The sequence below is a fragment of the Lissotriton helveticus genome, chromosome 1_1, assembly GCF_964261635.1.
Source record: "Lissotriton helveticus chromosome 1_1, aLisHel1.1, whole genome shotgun sequence".
In the NCBI taxonomy this organism is placed as follows: Eukaryota; Metazoa; Chordata; class Amphibia; order Caudata; family Salamandridae; genus Lissotriton; species Lissotriton helveticus.
In genome coordinates this window covers 1,700,359,492-1,700,381,141 of record NC_136057.1, presented here as the reverse complement: position 1 = coordinate 1,700,381,141, position 21,650 = coordinate 1,700,359,492, and the positions used below count along the sequence as shown (strand labels likewise).

The following is a 21,650-nucleotide window of genomic DNA, read 5'->3' as shown; positions in this document are numbered from 1 at the left end:
GATGCTTAAAACATAGCAGTCACAGAATGGCATAATTCCAATGGCCCAGTCTATAGGGTTTATGTAGAGATCGGTGCAGTGAGCGCTGAACAAACTGAGCTATCTAGCCATCCGAAAGGTAGGGGAGTCAAGAATGATCAACATGCCCAACGGGCATCATAAATATGTTTCATCAGGTCTGAAATAGAGCCAAAAAGGATGCAAAATGTGAAATCATTTCCAAAAAATGTCAGCTGAGCTGAAACAAACAAGGTCTAGCTCTCAGGAAGAAACTTAGTATGTGCAGAGGGAATAGGTCTCATTCTGAACACTGAGTTCCATATTCTCTTTTTTCCACTTTTCTCATCTGTTCAATTTGGCATCTATTGTTAGAGCTCCTTAAGAGAATGACTCGCTGGGATGCATCCGCTATTGGCAAAATGGACTTCTTTCAGAGCTGCTACTTTTCCTTGAATTGTATCGCCCATCCTGCTGCCTTCGTATTAGTGTTCTGTGTGGCACTGTAAATTGAAAGGTGGTTCGCTCTGCATGCAGTATATTTTACTTTGCCTGTAGATTTCAATTCCTTTAGCTGTCCAGTGTGACACCACAGGTTGCCTTATTGTGTATTGCATCTGTGGGTTTCAGCCTATGGGATTCTGCGCTCAGACATGGTGGTGGAGCATCTGACACACGTAGACACAGGACACTCTTAATCATCTTTAAAACCTGCTTATTAGCAGTCCGGCGTTAAATGCAGGGCCGGACTGGCCATAGCGGGCACCGGGCAATCCCCCAGTGCGCCGCACGGCTGGGGCCGGTTTTGGGCCCCTGGGGGACGTTTTTATTACAGGAACGTTTTTGCAGCATAGCTGCAAAATATTTCCATATCAGTTTGTTGTGGCCCTGCGTGCCTTTATTGAGCTTGCAGTGCACTAAAATCAAAAGCACCCTTTCCCTGATCAGTAAATTCAGTCCTTTAATAATGTTAAAACTCCATGGTGCTTTACATTTGCATTTAAAATGAAGAGGGAAAGGGTATTAAACAATAATAGGCCATCATTACAAGTTGTAGGGTTACATTTAGATTCCTGGACAAATGGATCGGAATTACGAGTTATGTCATAATTATCTTACCCTTAAATGACAGTAGATGAATCTTGCTAAAATGTATAGGTGGGAAAAGGCCCATAGAAAGGCAATACATGTAGATCCACGCGTGTCAAATACCGATATTACAAGTTATGCCCCATCTTGAAGTTGAAAAATCAGAATTGGAGGTATTTATTACAATTGGTAAATACCGCACCATGGAGAAATGGTATTTCCATCAATTACACTAAAGGAATCCTACTACATTACCATACTCTGACCCAGAAAGTGGAATTGGAGTTTTGTGTGTGGTACATCCTCTTGATGACAATAACGCAACAATCCAAGTTGTGTTTTTTGATTGACCCTCACACACTCTAGTTGTGACATGCTTCATTATTGGGTTGCATCCTGGTCCTGTAAAAATCAGGATGGGCTCAATCATATGCTAGGGAACTCTTTTGAAAATATTGTTGTACCGGGGCCTACAATAACAATACCTTAAAACACAGAGGTATCCCTTTTACTCTATGGTATTTTAGGTATAGATAAAAACCAAATCTCTGGTGAACCAGGGAGGTTAGGACCATGCACCCTAAAACAAATCGAAATGTTTCTGCCCTTACTGGCAAGTGGCCCACAGGGGTCTGCGGGCTTTCATGAGAACTAGAATATGCCTCAGTCTGAATGAAGGAGGTTAGTCGATGGAGATTCTTTTGGCCTACTAAGACTGGCGCCCTATCCAATTTTGGTGGGACAAACAGGCAATCAAATACACACAACATGCAAAGGGGCTGATCGTCCTAAAGTTTAGTCGGTCACTTTCAGTTTTTGTTGGGATGAGAACAAACCATTGACTATATGTCAGTGAGAGGAGATATTTTGGATTATTGTCCATACTAGCTTTCCTTTTGAGAGTTTGCGTCACCCCATATTAAAACTGAACTGTACCACTCGTATATACAGACATATTGCATGGTACAGGACAAATAAACAATGATCTAAACAAATAAATCCTTGGGGGGGGGGGTCCTTTGTGCGCTGGTAAGGATACATGTATAAGATCACTCTATGCAGTTCACTCCATGCTATACACTGCAGAACGTGAAGTGAAATCATGAAGGTATGTAAGACTAGGCTATCTTACCAAATTTGGAACTCTCTACAGTGACATAGGAAGGTGGGGGGGGGGGGACCTTTCTCTTTAGTCACACACCGTATGATGTAGATGCCAGTATTTGGCACAAATGGGTATATATAGGGAAAAGATAAGCATTTAAGTTGCACTTACTTTCAGGCTTGGGTCTAGAACGCCCTGTTTACATCACTCGGGCTATCCTAAGAAATACTACAGAATTTGGGAGTTCTGGGCTGATTACCGTGGGATACAGCTGAAAACATGTCCTCAGCTGTGGGGATCTTTGGAGACCGAAATCAGAATGTTTCGATCCTAAAAGCTGTTGAATATATGATGTTACAGTGTAAACAATTACAACGCATGCCTTTACAACGCGGTTTTTAATCGCAACTACCATTACAACGCATGATTTTACAACGTATGCCATTACAACGTATTTTTATTTAGAAACTAACATTACAACGCATAATACTTTTAGGGCAACAGAGGGGTAAGTGTAGGATAGTGTAGGGTTAAAATTATTATTCCCACTCCAGCGAGTGCAACAGTAGGGTAAGTGTTGGATAGTGTAGGGGTAAAATTACTATCCCTATGTACCCCAAAACCCATACCCACCCTAAAACTAAAAAATCCCCAATACTTACCTTATAATGCGTTGTAATGGTTTGCGTTGTAATGGCATGCGTTGCAGTGACATGCATTGCAATGACATGCATTATAATGGCATGTGATGTAAAGGCAGCTGCGTTGTAAAGGTAGTGCGTTGTAATGACTGCGTTGTAATGGTTGTTTCCTATGCTGTTTAGAATGGGAGTGGGTGTGAAGGCTGCGATGTGTGGTGCACTTTACTTCTTGTCCTTGTTCCTAGACTTGCAGTTGGGCAATGGTCTAACAGTGGATGCATTGTTGTTACTCTTTTTTTGTTATTGTTTGTTTTCTTTTATGGGGGATTTTAAGAAGGTGGCCGACATCAACCATCCCGCCAGGCAAGATGGCCTTGCCATTTTGGTTATTTGGCTGTTGTATTTTTTACTGGTTAGGCATTTTGAATGTACCATCTTTGCTAACAAAATTCAATTTTAAAAAGTTTTGAAAACAAAATGGCCTCTTTCCGCCTGAGACCAGCATTAGCAAAGCAGAATGGTGGGAAATTTAGTTCCCAACCATATGACACTCAGCTATAGTGCATAGTTTGCAGAGGCCCTATACTGCTCAGCTGCATTGCCCCCCCCCCCTCCAAAAAAAACACAGGAACCATTGTGCAGGCCACTGTTGTATGGAAATGTTTTATAGAGGCCATATTGAGGGTAAAAAGTAAAAGAAGAATCAAGGAAGATAATATTCTTGCTAACAAGCTCTTGTTGCACAGTTCTTTGGAGGATGGAAATAGATATTATAAAATGATTTGGGAAATCCTGTGTTTTATGAGCAGATACTTATTTGTCAGTTGTTCTTATTGACCAGCGCACTGGGAGAAGGATTTCTTACATTCTTGTGTGATTCTGCTTATGATATAATGTCACTGGAGTGGACAGAAGGGAGAGAGGGAAATAGATATCCCCATATAATTTCAATGTATTCTGTTGAGTTGGTTCCATGGAATTTCTTCATAGAAGCCACCCTTATGGGTCTGGAACATGTACACCCTTCTTTGCTCATGTTCTAATAACGTTTTATTCATATTAATACCGGATGTTACTGTTTCTATAATTGACCATTTCAGATTATTATCGCTGAATGAATTTTTTTCAAGATAATGGGCCTTCATCCGGATTGTACTCCTCTGGCGCCAGACCTTGTTCCGATGTTCAATAATCCTTGTTTTTATCTTCCCCGATGTTCAATAATTCTTGTTTTTATCTTCCTTAATGTTATCCCTATTTACTTTAATTTACAGGGACATTCAATCGAATACACCACATTACTGAAGTTACAGTTTGTGTGGGTTCTTTGTCCCCAGGACACTTTCAATCCCAGGTCTGCTTCCTTGCTGTGCGTTGTTAAGGGGCGTACTGAGCATTGCTCTCAGGGATAATGTCCTATGATGCCAGGGAGGTCCCATAACGTTCTTTGGTCATTCCGAAGTCTGGACTTTGGTCTTGTGTGAATCAACAAGTCTCTCACGACTATGTTTCTCCAAGAGAAGAAATGTGGTTTCTCAAAGTTCAAAAAGTAGAACAAATTCAAAATGCACCAGTGTTTATTTATGATTTTTTTTCACGGTGTTGGATTTATTGCTATAAGTGCTCATGCATATCAAATGGCTTTTTTTACTCTCTTGTTTTGTCTTCAAGAAGGCCATGTCTATTGTCATTCCGGGCTCTTTTGTTTGCCTTTTCTGTCATATATTTGTGGTATTGTTTCTCAACCAGTGTACTTGTCAGCTTTCCTGCCTCAGTTTTACAGTCCTGAATATTGGGACGGTTCCTCCTAATGCGGAGAAATTGTCCTACAGGCAGGTTCTCCCTCAGAGAGCACAGATATGCACTCTCCAAGTGCTGTAAGCTGTTTTTGTCAGTGGGCTTGGTATACATGGTGTTGTTAGTCAGTTGTTATCTGCTCTACTAATCAGATCTAGGAAGGAAATCTCTGCATTACTCATAGTCATAGTGAACTTTAGGAACAGGTTTTGGTTATGTAGCCACCCCAAAAATTAATTTGCACTAGCGTTGTTGCCACTCTAGATGATATAGATATCATCAATATATTGGCACCACATTCTCAGGTTACTGGGCAAGGGATTATTATGCCAAATGTGATCTTTTTCAAATTAGTGGACATAAAGGCGCGCTATACTCAGGGCAAAGTTTCTCTCCCCATCGATGTAACATGTCTTAGTAGGTAAATGGTAACTTCATATTCAAAAAAAGGCTATACTCGTTAGCTTCATTATTCAGTCAATATGGGCAATGAAAGTCCACGCCTCTGCTTTGAGTAGATTCTTGATGACTCCAAGACTCTCATCTTGGGTGATACTCGTGTAAAGTGCCTCAACGTCTACCCCAACCATGAGCTCAATATTGTCTCTGAAGGTAAATCTGTTATCATATTCAGTAGTTGTTTGGTGTATTTTATAAATGACTACACTTTAGTAACCAAGAGTCGCAGGAACCCGTCCACAAAGATAGAGAATGGTTCTAGGACTGAGCCAATCCCTGAAGCAATTGGAAGCCCAGGCCGTGGATCTTTCCGTTTGTGAATTTTAGGCAAGGTGTAAAAGTATGGAGTTTTTAGTTTTTCAGTGAACAGAAACTCTGCTTCTGCTTTTGTTATCCAATTGTTCGTTTTGGCTTCATCTTATAGACCCGTCATTCCTGCTTGGATTTCCTTGGTTGAGTCTCTTTGCAAAGCCTGTTAGTTTCCTTCAACTCTTAATAGGGTCAAATATGCTTCATGGCAAGCTTCCATGGTGTGGAGTACTATAGCCCCACCTGTGTCAGCCTGTTGGATGAATACATTGTCCCTCCCCTGCAAGGATTTCAAGCCCATTCTTTCTTGTCTAGTGAGATTGTGATACTGTGTTGTCGCAGTGTCAAGTGCTTCTATTTCAATTGTAACTAGATCTCCAAAGGATAATACCTCAGTAGGTATTACTGTCATTGGTGGGTTGAAAGGGGAGTTCTTTTTTAGATCAGTGTGCCTGGGGTCTGGTGAGTGGCTGGAGTATTTTGAAAAAAAAGCCGTAACTTGGATATCCTGGAAGAATTTGGCAATTTTGCATCTCAATTTGAGTTTGTCAGCAACATTTGTAGGAACAAAGCTCAACCCGTTAGTCAGGACTAGTTTCTCTCCTTTTGTTAGTAACTACGGTGTGCTGGGTTTACTACTAGGTATACAACCTGGTCTTTTATTTTGTTTCCGATTTGTGCCCCTACCTGCTCTTGTTCCTGTCAGTTTATACTTTTTATCCTCACATTCCCCTCCAGCCACCTCTTCCTAAAAAGGCAGAGTTCCTTGAAAAATGGAAAGGTTGTGTCCATGCATAGAGGTGAGCAATAGGGGGACCAGAAATGTATTAGTTGGTGGTGTAATGGTTGGTAATACTGGTTTCTGGATCGTCTCCCTCTCTGGTTTGCCTGGTGGCTGCATGCGCTGCCGCTTGAACTGTCACTGGAAGTGTCTTCTGAGTCAGAGGACCAACTCCTATTTCTGGCTGTATTTTATTGGTCATGGGACTTCCCTATGTAACCATACTTCGTTCATGAGAGAAATTTTTTATCCTTCTGTAATTTGGTGACTTTAATTTGAGTGAAGAAATCCTTATACTCACCGATTTTCTTGTTTACTTCCTCACATTTTTTTCAAGACATTAATTTTAATCAAAATATTCCAATGGTCTTTACTGAGTTTTATTTTAATAATGATTTCATCTCACAAGCACGTACCTGTTTTAATAATCAGTTGTGGTAACATTGACATGCTACAAGAGACCAGTCTTTATTTTACTGCTTGTCCTCAAAGAAAATATTGGGTCTGTTGTTAACAATCAGATCGGCTGGGGGTGCATTGGCTCTTAGATATTCCATCATGATTGTTCCATGAAGCAATGTCTTGACCGGATTCCTTTTTCAGTTCTCTTAATGTGTACCATCCCTCTGCTTATGGGAGTGCTTGAGGTGTGTTCGTTTCATTAATTAATGTTGATGCCAACAGAATTGATGATGCTACTTCATTTGAATAAAGTAATCCCAATTGTTCCGCCATTTTGCAGTGTGTATCAGTTCTGTGGGATTCGATAGGATTCACTAGAATGTGTATTGTTTACAAAACACCCTACAACTGCACACTGCTCATATTAGGACACGGCCTCCCTAGCTAAATCTAACACACAAAAAATATCCTACTACACTACCATTCTCGGACCCAGAAGTCAGAGATGGAGTTTTGTGCATAGCACATCTAATTAATGCCAATAACCTATCAATCCAAGGTATTTTTTTTCATGAGGATTACTATAGGTGTCCACTAGCGGCATAGCACCCTTGAGGAAGTGCGCAACAGATTTTTGACAGCATGCTCAACTTCTGAACCTACCTGAAAGTAACTGCAACATAGATGTTTATCTTTTCTCTCTACATATCAATTTGCGCCAAATACTGGCCTCTACGTTATACAGTGTGTAACTAGATAGGCATGTTCATTCCGCCTTCTTATGTCACAATATAGACTTAACTATGGGGCGAGTAGCCCTTCACATTTTGTGTTTATCTTTCTGTCCCACCAAAATTGGATTGGCATAGCTGAGGAGGCTAATAGAACCTCCAAATAATAACCTTCTCCATTCAGACCGAGGCATATTCTAATTCTGATGAAAGCCTGTGAACCCTTTGGGTCACTTACCTGTAAGGGTTGAAACATGTCGACTTGGTTTTAGTGTGCAGGGCCTAGTTCATCCAAGATTTGTTTTTTATCTTTACTTAAAAAAAACATTGATTAAAAGGGATACCTAGGTGGTTTAAGACATTTTTATTCTAGACCCTGGCAAGACAATATTCTCAAAAGTGCTCCCTGGGATACGCACAAGCCCATCCTGTGACCAGAATGCAATTGATGATTAAGCATTCATCTACTAAAGTGGATGAGGGTCATAAGAAAACAACAACTAGGATTGTTGAGTTATTGTCATAAAGTATGGTAATGTAGTAGGAAACCTTTAGTGTGATGGAATGAACTAGGGAGACTGTGTTCTTCTAGCCCCATTTGCAGAAAACTGGTTTTCTCTATCTCCTTCCCGGTCTGAAGGATTTTTTTCTCTCAGGTTTTTGATAAGAGAAGTGGCACCCTATTTTGCCCAACTTACAAGCGGCCTGTGTAGGAGGAGATAGTTATTGCCTATTTGGCCTTTTTTTGGAAATTAGACGCAGATGTAGGCGCTTACTGCATTTTTCCCCTTGTTAACTTGTAGCAGGTTTGGGCTGAAATGTACCACAGGGAGCAATCTTTATTGCACCTGTTGTTTTCTGGGTGCGATAAACATGGCTCCACTCATCACTGCGAGCGGGATTACAATTTCAGAGGCGAGTTGTAATCAGGCCGTAAGAGTGAAAAACAGACATTTACAGTGTCTCGAAGTTTAATGGTGCCGGAAGTCATGCCACTTTTTTGACAAATAAAGAAAGGTCTGAAATATTTCATCTGTACTACTCTTAACCGTGGCTTAATTTAGGCTGGTGGTTTCTGGTGTTCCACACCGCCACTTAATTGGGTTCCGGTGCTCCACACGGCACTAAATTGTCAACACTGCACTTATGACAGTCTGCCACATGGTGGTGCTGCTCATCTAATTTACAGAGGAGCATAACAATGGGTGTTTTTAAATACAATAGAAATTAAAAATTACTAATACCTGCCTCACCACCCATTCCTTTAGCTTTTAAGATCTGGAATAATCTACACTGTTGCACTTGCAGGTGAGAGAGATGGTTAGTAGTTGTTTTGGCAGCAATGACAGGGACGATGGGTGGTGCAAGCTGCAGTGGCCTCCTAAGAAAAGCTCTCACACTTATTATTTTACAAATTAAGCACTGGCTTAACATACGCCATAAAAGTGAATGGATTAAATCTTAACCTGGACAATTATATAATTTAGCACAGTATTTGATCTTGAGTTTAGAGTCCTGGAATCAGAAAAAGAAGACTGGCATTAACTGGCTAATTAACCCAGAAGAAGAGGGGGGAGGAGGCGGGTGTCGCCTGAGCTGTTTAGCACAGCAGTATATTCTTGTACCAGGAGTGGGATGCATGAATGCTGGTACCAGTTTCCACAAATGCTTCTTTGCCTACACAGCAGTATATTCTAATATCTGGTATTACTGGTAGAGGAACAAAACAGTATTGACAGAGTTAAAACCCAGTCAACCGAAATTTCAACCAGTAACATAAGCAATGTAGGTTCAATGTCATCTATCACAACAGTTTTTAAAATCTTTACCTAGTTTTTTATCCCCTTATTCACTATGCCATTTCAGACTTATATTCACTTTGGTTACTGCTCTGATGAGATAATGTTAAAAAAATATTTTCAAGGACAATGAGACAACTGCTGGTGATATCTCAGGGCAGCATGAAATGTAAAAATTGTTAAAGAACTAATTCCATTGGTTAACCTTTACATGACTACGTAGTGGTCATTTTGATATTCTGTTTCTGTTGGTGGGTGAACAGTTCCTGACTTGGCGGGGGAAAGTTGCCGTCACATCCTGCCGCTACCTTACCTGGCCAGCGTAGTGCTTGATTTCGAAGCAGTTGTCACGCATGCCTTTCACTGAAATCATCTTCTCATTTTGGCTCGCTCTGCTCTTGAAGTGCTCGTGTCTACTAAACGCCTTACTGAGTTTGGAGAGGAAGGTGGTGTCGGATACAGTTCCAGGGCGGAGACACTCTTCGTCCAGGAGGGCCAGGATACCCTTTGTGCTCTACAGAGAAGCGAGGAAAGCCCAGAACATTAAACAATCTGCTGTTTCACACAAATGTTTATCCATTAAGGAAAGTGGATCAAATCTGCAGGTGGCACTAAAATACTTGTCCCAGCACAGGTAGCTTAAAAAACATTATGGGGCCGATTATGATGTTGGGCGGAAAGCCTAATCCCGACAGTCAGAATCTCCTCAACCACGCGGAGCTCTTCCGACCGACTCAGTCAGTTTCCATTCCGACCACCTGATTACAATGTTTGTGGTCAGAATGTAAACTTGGCGGTCATTTAGAATCAGCTCTGAGCGACTCGCGGAGTATTCGTGTCGGTCGGAACCACATTGTACACCCCTATGGACAGTGTTTACGCCCTCAGGATTATGATGTCGATTTCCAACAGCCTTTCCACGTCGGCCTGGACAACACGGAAATGCTGTCGGAAAATGACTTTGGGGGCCCCTGGCTGGGCCCCCTTGCCCCGGCGGCCTACGGTTGATGGTCGAGGGGGTACCTAAGGGACCCCCTGTAAAACCCTGCACTGTGTGGCAGGCACCGTGGGGTGCCTTTCACAGAGTGCAAGCTTTTACGCAAATACCCCATTTCCCCATAGGAGCCTATGTTATGGCCAGTTGTCGGGCAGAACACAAGCTCCCATAGGGAACAATGGGACTCCAACTAAACAGTGTTCGGTCGCAAAATATTCCGGTGGTCGGATCTTCTGACCGCGTGTCGGTCAGTCCCGATTATGAGTCGGTGCCGGGCGGAGGCTTTCCGCCTGACATCGTAATGAGGCCCTATGTATTATCTATGGAGTGCAATGTCACAATGTGACCAATTTGACTGACAACTTTTACATAAATATGATGTTTTAGAGCACAAACTTTCTGTAGACAGAAAGCTGCTTTGCGATGCATACCATGTGATGACAACTTGAGTGATTGACAGGTCTTTGCTAGGTTGATGTTGACCAACACCTTAAAAAAAAACACACAAAGGTAACGGGCTACTCACATCTTCAATCAAGCTGCAGATGATGGTGTTGTCTGTATAATCCACTGGAGTCCACTTGATCCCCTTAGAAAAAGAGAAGTGTCAAGGTTAGGGATCAGCAGACATTCTACTAGAGAAAGAGACAAACTTTCTTAAATAAGCATGCAATTTTGCGACCACTGCAGGGCTGACGGGCCTGCTGGACCAAGTCTGGTTGTATAGTAGATGCTATCAGGCCATGGCTATGTGACAGCTTTGAATCTATATCCATGGATGGTTGGGGATCCTAGGGCTGAAATGGTGAAACTCTTGATTTAGCTCAGTATATTCTTGGTTGGAGTTACACTGCTTGTATAAATCATTTCAATGTAAAAAAGAAAACAAGCATTGGCAAAGTATATATATGACCTTGGCACCCTGGTGCAATAGTTATAGGTTTCCTTATTTTACAATGAAATGTTGATAAAGATTGGCCATGGAGTCCTACAGTACTAATGCAAAACCAGGACAATTAAAATAATGTTTCAATTATTTCCAACCGTTTGACCCTGTGTTCTTGGAACGTGGGTAGTCTTACTCGTATAGTTGCAGATGGTCAAGAAATAAATGCATTTTTGGAAGTCATTCAATATCCTCTTGTTTCAAGAAACATGGTATGACATATCTTTTCCACTAATTGAGTATATTGAATGTCAAACACAAGCCTCGAAAGAACGCAAAAAAGGTCTTGTAGAGTGGGGACTTGCTATATATATTGTCACCAATTTGGATCTGAGAATACCAACATTTTAACTTGTTGAATGTTAGAGACGGGAGTGATGATCATAGTTACCTACAGGACCACATATGGAGTATTCCCACTCAAGAGAAGAGAAGTGGAATAAAATGGAACAACGGGGCACTTCTTTGCATGCAGCGGGGATGAGGGCATTGAATGGATGGTTCTGTAAGGATCACCCGACAGTGCGAACATGTGTTTCCAAGTCTAGAGAATCTGTTTTAGATTACACTTTTGCAAGTTTTAACTTATTTTTCAATATCAATCACTTTCAAATTGAGCTGAGATAGAAGAGTGACTACTTTTATCAAATAACTGTTTTAGAGTATAATCAATTAGTGTTTTAAAGCATAGCAACCATAAAGATTCACCCTGAAACATCCAATTTGAAATGTCTCAACTGGGCAGGTGAGATTATCAATCAGATGTCTCTTTTACCAACAAAGACCTTCCAGTACTGGGACTAATACAAATAATTTTGCCCCTCACCTAATAGCCGCAACTACCTCTTAGAACGGACCAAATTACTAGGACCTGGTTGTTGAATTTGTATAACAAAAATAAACAAAGGTGGACAAAACCTGGCCAAGCCAGGCCATGCAACAACTGGGTCACCAAAACTTTTCGAGATGAAAAAAGAGCATTGCAACAGAGAATTGCGGTATTTGAATATTATGTGAGAAAAACCGAACTAATCTTGGCAAGGAAAACAATTGGACTACGGAGATAATATTTGAAAAAGGCAGTTTGGAGGGCAAAAATAGCAAACGCAATGAATCAATTTAGAAAACACTCATCGAAAAACAGTGTTGTGTCACCTCAGATGACAAATATATATATATATATATATATATATATAATATATATATACACATTTATATATATATATAAAAATCAATACACCCGACACATGCAGAAGACGGATAATCACTGAGAACCAGCTACAGTTAATTATTAAAAAGAAAATCAAAAATAATGGTGCCCCAGCCCAAATTTTCTTCCAACTGGTCCATTTAAATCAGACCGTAAAGACTGGTCTAAAATTCTATCCTCTCTATATATGCATTTCCTGTCTAGAAGAGAGATTCCAGACTCATGAAAAGGGTCCATACTCTATTCACTATACAAAATGCCCCTTCAATGGACCCAATGAACTACGAATTGATAGCGTTATTGGACATAGAGGCCATATACGTCGCAAGTCTACTGTTAAAGGACCGAGAAGCATGGGATCAAGATAAAAACATCATCCCATTTAATCAAACAGGCTTTCCTCCCAGAGTCTGTACTTATTTTATAATGCCAGGATTTTCCAAAAAGAAGGAAGAAAACACATGCCACCGACCAAACACATATTCTTGCAATAAAAAAAGAATCAATTAAAATAGAATCAGCCATTGCAGATACTTGTAATAGAACAGTAGGTACCGTATAGTGGCTTCCTAGTTGTGGCTGTGTGCTTAGAACAGGTACAGAAGCCCTTTTGAGTTTTCATGCACATCACATGAAGACATTCATTTTATGGGAGCAAAGAATAGGTACTATTCGCTTGGAACAGATATAAACGAAAAACACAGCTGAAGCACACAATGAAGCTCTAAAAAAAGGAGAAAGAATGGAAAGACAAAAGTATTGGTCCTTTAGCCTTTTTAGGCAAAGTGCAGATGTGGTGAGGTAAATACTATCACTCAGCAAATGGCTGCAGAGGGCTGATGAGATGCAAACAAAAAGTGACTGATAGTTGAGCAGACCAGTGGATGAAGATGACTTACCCAAAGCCACTCTGCATGTTTTTTTGATTTATGAATCTTTGTGACTAAATGAGGCTGCTCAGACAACCACAGCTGTTTCTAGACAAGTGTTCAAAATGTTATATAATTCCTAACAAGTATTGCATTTTTCCATCAAATTGATGTCAGCAATTACATGGCTCACACCCATATATAATTGTGGAATCTGCATGCAAAGGCCACACTATCTGGCTGATAGATCTGCACTGTCATCTCCTGAATTGATATATTACCATATAAGCTATAGAAACTTTCCTCATGCAAACATAATACCAGTCAACATGTTTTGGCCAGTGAAATACACAATGCAGCCTTCCTCAGAACTGTGAATCTTAAAGCTACCGCATAAAAGTTTATGTCATAATATCGTTCGTTTTTCTTCTTTAAATGCCATTTATAGATGTCTTTTATTTTTCCAACACTTTCATTAAATTTGAGGCATACAGAAGCATATGGGGATTAAATGGGTAATACAAAAACAACTGCCACAAAGTAAAAAATACACAGCACAAAAACATAAAAGAGATTCATTGTAACAAGTAAAGACTATAGCGTGAGTTTCCTAATAATAATATGGCTACAAAAAGAGCCATGTTTTTCTTATAAAGCAGTAGCTCATTGAAATTTATGTTACATCTGTTTCATACTGTTGGGTTTCAGGTGGAAGAGGCTCATATTTTAATATTGCTGACACGACTAGTGTGTTTGGGCTGAAACTGTGGTATATTGACTTGAACACAGAGGTCTCAGGCAAAGAAGGTCCTAGTACACTGTCATCACCAAACATCAGGACCATGATGCGCAAGTGCGGACAGGGTCTACTACAAGAGGATGGATACTTTGGTCTAATGCTGGGTGCCTTAACAAAAGGTTAACCCAGATGACAGCTCAAGTTTTCTTGCTTCTGGATTCTTTATACTTTATCTGGTTCCAGGCCTGTAGTCAGACTTCCTTGCCAGCAACTTACGAGGCGTCTGTTCACTTGTCTTGATGCGTGGTAGGGCTGAGGCATCTTGTTGACATTACTGAACCATAACGATTCACCCTGAAACATCCAATTTGAAATGTCTTAATTGGGCAGATAATAGCCCAAAGAGACCCTGCTCAGGTCTCTTTGGGCTATTACCTATGTCCTCCTGGGAACTTCAGATATCATTTAGCCCCTCTGAATGTACTAATTTTGGGTATTACCTATGGGAACATGGCTCACGCTTGCTGATGCAACATAATCCCCCCTTCTGCAGTTTACTACTTGTTGCTTCTGTTTATTTCTTCCTTGTTGTTCAACACCTAGATTCACTGCATTTAAAATACTAAATAAAGGCTAGTGGGTATGAACGCCAACTGAGTGAGCTTATAGGTAAGGAGCTATGAGAAGGTTTGCTCATTACTTCATCATGAATTCTCCTATGCCTTCCTATTCTAGCTCAATCTTCTCAGTCGAGTCCTTGCCTGGTATCTTCATCTCTAACTCTACTTGCCGATTGCATTCTATATTTGCCACTGAGGCCAGTCCCCGAGTTGTAGTACCCATTCAAATGTTTGCATTCGGGCTTGAGTGATATTTTTAGTGGTTCCTGCGTCAAGACCCAGGTTAGTTGCTGAGACTGAATACCTACCTGAATAAGCACTTATCCTACATCACATATCTATCCTTATAGACCAGTGGTCATTGACAATTAATGAATTAGCTTAGTTTCTACCTCTGAATCACAGTAAAAGGTTTGATCAACATTTATTCTATTTCTGTTCTTTGTGGCATTAATAATATCATATATATCGGGAATGAATGATACTTATGTTACAGTGGAGAAGTGTGGCTCACTGGTTAGAGGTGGCAGACCTGGAAGCAGAGGTCAGCCCGGGACCAGGGTTCAATTCCCGGCTCGGCTGGGTCTTGAGTCCTAAAATGTCCATGGACTCGACAATTCTCGCTCAGGTGCCTATTCGATTCACGGGTTCACACTCTGCGACTCTGGGCAATAGCTTGCTTAATCTCCACAACGGCCCCTCGCGGCGGGATGCCTGGCTTTCACCTTGCGGATACCCTGCCGGGGTTATCTCACAGGGGAATACCAGGACGGGTTCCCTAAGCAAGCGCTTAGAAACCGCTTGGTGATTTGCGCTATATAAATTCCTGTACAGAACAAATGCAATTTTCAAAAGAGTATAAAAAATGGCCATTCAAATATTATTTTCAAAATATCATTAATCTCTTAGGGAATGTGAAATCCCCATGCCCTAAATCTTCCCCTTCTCTAAATATTTGCTTCTTGCCTCCCCTACCTCCTCCCTCTTGCCTTTCCCTCTTCTGCTCCACTGACACATACCTCTCTGACATACTCCTCCTGTTCCTCCTTCAGGGTCATGCGGATGAAGACCTGCTGCAGCTTCTCGTTGCAGTAGTTGATGATGAACTGCTCAAAGCCGTTGTCCTAGAGCAGAAAGTGTGCAGTGAGTTTGGAAACCAGGCATCCAGCATCGATTGACAAGATGGGATGAGGCAGTGAGTGTCATCACTCACAGCACTCAGTAACTTGCCAACAGCAGAACATGATAGCCATTCTCTGCTCTTTGTGACCATAGCTTTGCAACTTATGAACCTTTACTGGGATACAGCCGGTAAACCTGCCAAAACTGATGGCCAAACCCTGATTCTTAGTGGCCATAAAATACTTCAAGCATGACTAATCAACTTTGCGTGTGCTCAACCGCAGTCACCATGTACGTGCAAACCACTGCTCAGTTTTAATAACTAGGAGGCAAAACATGAATATGAAACTTTGCAAGAAAGGCCATTTATCCGGTACAGCATCATCATAGATTTATGTAATGAGAAAACCGATATTTGGAGAATCGGTTGGTTAGAGGGAGATATTGACACCCTGCAGGATGTAGACAGACACCAGCAAACAATATTACACACAACTATTATACCTAACTTCAGAATCATGTCCGAGCAACACAACAACCAGAGCCTACCTCTGTGATCTCAAAGCCGTAGATATCCAAGACACCCATCACCTTCTTCTCTTGAACGTTAGAAATCTGAAAATAAAAAACAATTAAAAAGTGTCTTGTATTAGCTCCCCAGCCATTGTACTTGGTTTCACAAGATGCTTTGCCTTCCTAGAGAAAGTTAGTATCCGAGTTCGAAACACTGTATTTAAATCTCCTTTGATTTGTGAACTGAAACTCTACCCAAGAGTGGCCAGATCCTTTTGTTATTGGTTAAAACTGTATTTATGTTAGACATTTTCAACTGTCCCCACCAAAAAGAGTTGGATTGCCCTACACTGAACTCAATATATATACCCACAGAGTACTGCCTTTGAGTGGCCAGGGGGACCAGGGAAGAGTCCATTATATGCCAGGTGACCAATCCTTCACAGGGCCTTAGTGCAGCAGGTACAGGAGCATGGATGTGCCTTCTGAACGCTAATTATGGTTGTCTTTTCAAATGCTTCCATAGAGCAGAGGGTCTCCTTACCTTGATCACAGTATGGCCTAGGCAACTTGCTGCATCACCTTGATATGCACAGATCCTTCTGTTCCTACCTTACCAACTACCAGGCCATCACTCATCTAGCATTCATCGCCAAGATCATTGAAAAAGTAAATTGTATTCAACTCCAAGATCACATCAATGGTAATCATCTCCTGCACGACTACCAGTTTGGCTTCAGATCATGCTGCAGTATAGAGACCACATCTTACACATTGTAGACAATGCCCTTTTCACCACAGATGAAGATAACTCATGTCTTGTAATATTGCTGGGCCTCTCTGCTGCTCTTGACACAGTTAACCATCCCACCCTCATGCGCAAGCACCCTTAAATAGCTAATGAGATTCACTTGCAATGTCCTTCACTGGTTCTTCCCCTACTTTCGTTCCCATGGGCATCTGCAGGTCACGAAAGATGTGGAGTACCCCAGGATTCCACACTGTCTCCTGTCTTCTCCAACTTTTACATGGACACGCTTGGTCTTCACTCAAATAACAACATCAAGATTCACCAATATGCCGATAACACACACCTCTACTTGAAAGTCTCCTCTGCTTCAGACATCCAACTGTTTGCACATCATCCAGATCTGCTAGTCCAGCTCCTAGCTGAAGCTCAACCCAACCAAGACAGAATTCCCTCTATTTGCCAAGAACAAAAAACAAGATACAGTACAAACATGGCTCAATGATAAGCTGTCTCGTCTAAAAATAAAGTTAAACCATTTCTTCAACAAAGCAACTTCAGAACTGCTGTCAAAGCCCCAGTAATCTTGCATCTTGAAGGTTGTAACGTCCTACTCCATGGCCTCCCAAACTCCACACTGTTACCCCGTAGGGGCATCTTACACACCGCAGCACGTCACATCCTAGGCCGGACGACGGATGATCGCATCACTCTCATCCTTATGAACTCTAGTGGCTCTACTTGTCATGCACACAGAATCTGGAACAACATCCCTGTATTCATCAGGAACACCCCAACACTGTTCCAATTTGGGAAACCATTGAAGACGCACCTCTTTAAAGAACACTACATCACGATCCACAACTCAGCTTCGTCTTCTATTTCTCACAGACTTTAAGCTTGCCTTTGAACATGTTAAGTTCTCCACTGTCATTTGGCTAGATCCACACTATAGAAATAGCATATACAAGGAATGATGAACTCCAAGGGAGAGCAGAGTGAGTGGCTAGTGAATTTCTGTACAATTTTGGGAAACACTTGAAAGGGAATATTTGCACACAAGAACTCTTTGGGCCTGTGTAGGCGAAAGGATTCCCTCAGGCACGCCTAGCCGTGTAAGATGCATACTTGTGGCATTGCACCTGTGTCTAGAAGAAAAGTAGTTGAACTTAGGAAAACACCAGGTATGGCAATTGTGGTTTTATGGAAATGGAAGAAGGGCTGCCAGTAAAACGAAATGGTGAAAGTGGTGGCTGTCCTTCGACAAACATACGATCTGCTCTATGACGGCAGCAGCAGAAAAGGTCCTGGTACCCTGAAATAAGCATTGGTTGTGCCTACCAACCACCATGGGCACAAATTAATCTCTGAATTTAATGAAAAATGAATACTGGGCAAAGTTTTAGCTCCTCCAGAAATGTTGTGCAAAGTATGCAAAACTTGCTTTTCATAGAGTTGCTAACGTTATGTACTTTGCACAAGTTCATTTTCTTTGCAAAAACATGTTTTACAGAAGAATGCTAAACAATTGGTTCAGCAGAAAAAGTATTTAGCTAAAAGTAGGCTTTAGTTTCTCCACAAAATCATCCCTTTTAAAACTTCATCAGTGTGTGACATTGTGAAGATAGTGTTTTTTTTTATTACTTTGTGAAGTAAGAGCAGGTGGACACACTGCCACCGGCACACATTTTTGGGGACCGCTACATATTTTTTCTCAACAAACTTTGGTCCAGAGCAAGTAAAAGAAGCACAGATGAGGGGGGTGGAAGGAGGAAGAGAAATATGGAAAACTAGTGACATAGGATTAAACCAGGGATAAAAAAGAACCTGCAAGAGTGAGATAAGGGCTGGGAGTGTCTGTGGGTGGATTAAAAACGCATGCGGTGAAATTAAAACTACGTGGCTATGGTATTCTACACCCCGACCTTCAATAGTGCCCGCCATGGTCCTCTGTCCAAAACTTGGGCCCCGGTACTTATTCTTTTACAAATTAAGCACTGGGTGGATAATGACAGTGTTGCCTAACCCTATGAAAGCCTCAAATGGGCGTACCTGAGTGTGTCTTTCATATACAATAACGTTAGGATCATGGGTGCTTAGACATTATAGGCAGCAGATGTGTATTGCATCTGTCTTCAAAGTCATTTTATGGCTTCTGGGGGCTGGCCGCTCAAGGTGAATTTCCCCAAGGTTACATTCGATTTTAACCAACAGGCTAGCAGAGGAACACCTCTGTTTGCTGTAGAAGCCGCTACTGCCTCATTGCACTGAACTCACCTCACACATAAGGATGGCATGGAAATAAGGCACCATCTTTAAACGTTTAATGCCATCTGGACCATGAGTTGGGAGGTTCAGGGCATAGCAATCAGTAGCAGGCTCAAAGGCTGGACCTCTAGGAGGGTACCTAGTCCCACTTCCTTCACCTACTTAAAGAACCTCAAAGTTCGGGATTGTTTGGGGGAGAGAATAACAGAAGTTGAAGTATCCCAAGGTGTTCTCACACTACCTTCCATTCAGGGCCAGCTTTTTAGCCTTCAGTGCCCGCTGCAATAATCATTTTTGACAAACTCAACCCCCCCTGACCATCTCCTCGGATTTCTTCACGACCACCAGGCAAAAGTGCCCCTCTTCTCTCCATAGCCTCTCTCTCATATACATTTCATTTGTTTTATAGCACTAGTAAAGGCTGACTTTACTAATAAGAATGCATATGTACCCAAACAAACATTTCTCATGAACATTAGGAATAGATAAAGAAATACTAGGGGAACAAAACAGTTTTCACGAAGCTCTTTGACAACATTTCGTAACAGTCACTGTTCTATATTAGGATTGTATCTTAAGAAGCGCGGTAATAAAGGTATCTCGGTGACAAAAACAGTATTCCACTCAGCTATCCACATAAAATACAGATCTGTGATATGCACGGTACGCGTTCTTTGCAGCGGACATATTAACACTCTGCGCTACTTTATGGTGCGTCAAAACTGCAACTAGACAAAACTCTGATCTCTCTCCAGCAAGAACTTTAGTCACAAGAGTTAATCTTGACATTTTTAGTGCTGCCTGAAAACTGGACACACAAGGAACGCTGCTGAATGTGTTTTTAAATTGTAAGTTACCTCTGAGGTAAGTGCCCTCCTCCCAGGGCAGCACCAAGTGCGGCTGCACCAGTCGCACAGCTCTAAAGTCGGCCCTGCTTCCTTTGTACCATTTTTAATGTAAGATAGACTGTATACAGAGACTTGCTGAATTCCTCCTTCTTTCAGCATTTTCGGATAATTATAATTTATTTATGAGTTTTATATCGTGCCACTAAGCCACCAGTATTTGCTGTTGCACAGAGTTAGCCATGCAACACAGTTCAGTGCTGGCGAATGCTGCTGGTACATATTTATTATGAACAAGTTAGTGCGGTCGAGTGGTAGCTCAGTTACAAGTAATCAGTAATCACCAATTCATAGGATTGTGGTCTTTAAGAGAGAGGGTACACGTGGGCCTTAGAGTAATATGCGGTAAGAGTTTGTGGTGAATGCATGTCACTGGAATCTGGCCATTCAGCATCCATTCTTGCTGAGTCCTGACGCCGTGGTTCTCAGTTGTGTGATTAGTTATGGCTTCAATAGTTTCCGGGAAAGTAGGTATTTTGGTTGCGCCACCATGGTTGGCAGGGAGAACTGTCTAAGGTTTTGCGCCCCGTACTCCCACAAATCTTTTTCCTAGGCTGTGCTTGCTGACCAGAGATTCCTTTCTTAGAAATTGGGTGTCCGTCGTTGCGTATGCATGGTACCTGGTGTATGGTTCGTGAAAGATAGGTGACCAACCGTCCATACATTTCACGGACTGCCCGTTATTTGGGCCTCTTGTCCAATGTCTGTGAGAATTTCTTTCAAGGGCGCATTTTGTCCGTAATTTTGGGGATGGCAACAAGTTGTGATGTTCTCCAGCTCGCGCTTCTCTTTTGAACTCCAGAGGCTGCAACAGCCCCTCCGCGACCTCGCTCAGTCTGTGGAGACGCCCATTGTCATTCAGACTGTGGAAGATTATCACATAAAACATTACAGTGGGCAGGGCTCGAGTCGGGGTACCACGCGGGTGGACGGCGTCCACCCACTTATTTTACCGGGTTTTTACCGGGTGGATGCCGTCCCCCTGCGCAAAAGATGGAGCTAGTACCCGAGGCTGCACCTGCGTGCGCGCTCAGCACTCGCCAAACCTCACCTCCTATTGTCGACAGAGGGCGAACAGAGCTCTTAGCCACATGCTCCTCATTTTACGTGTGGATCAGTCAGGCTTCTCTGGCAGGCCCAGTACAACTCCTCGGGCAGGGAGGTATGCTCCCCTGATCGATGCAGGTCACTTTTCCAAACATAGGCCGGTTTGCAGGGAAATCGTTCATTATGCAGACATTCTTGAGCCCGGATACTGCAGCCGGCGCTTGTCCTGAGATTTAATGGAAGCTCGCTTCTGACAAACAACTCTTTAGATACTATGGGACTGTGATCAAAGGTGGTGTGGTAAACACGGTAGTGCATGTTACAGTTAACGCTGCTGTTGATTGCCGACCAGCGCAGCTCAACTAGTGCGAGGGTAATATGCTTGACTTTCATTTTATAAATAGCTCTGGCTTTGCGATTCTTCCTGCACATTTAGCAGATAGGAAGCCCAGTGGAGACTACATACATGTAGTCTAATCTGGATATCCCCACACCCCTCAACAAAACTCTCCACGAAAGGCAGCATGAGCTGGTGATTACCGTTTTTCATTGAGCT

At 41.9% G+C, this 21,650-nt stretch overlaps 1 protein-coding gene across 5 annotated transcripts in view; it reads right to left on the bottom strand.

Annotated features, from left to right (window-relative positions):
- MYO1A (myosin IA) overlaps nt 1-21,650 on the bottom strand; it is a 388,633-nt gene that overhangs the window by 119,424 nt on the left and 247,559 nt on the right. For all 5 annotated transcript variants that reach the window (XM_078689001.1, XM_078689003.1, XM_078689002.1 and 2 more), the window contains exons 13-16: nt 16,163-16,228; nt 15,511-15,615; nt 10,634-10,696; nt 9,424-9,624 (exon numbers count right to left, since the gene is read on the bottom strand). In XM_078689001.1, coding sequence (XP_078545127.1) covers nt 9,424-9,624; nt 10,634-10,696; nt 15,511-15,615; nt 16,163-16,228 — 435 coding nt within the window. The remainder of the gene's footprint in view (nt 1-9,423; nt 9,625-10,633; nt 10,697-15,510; nt 15,616-16,162; nt 16,229-21,650) is intronic.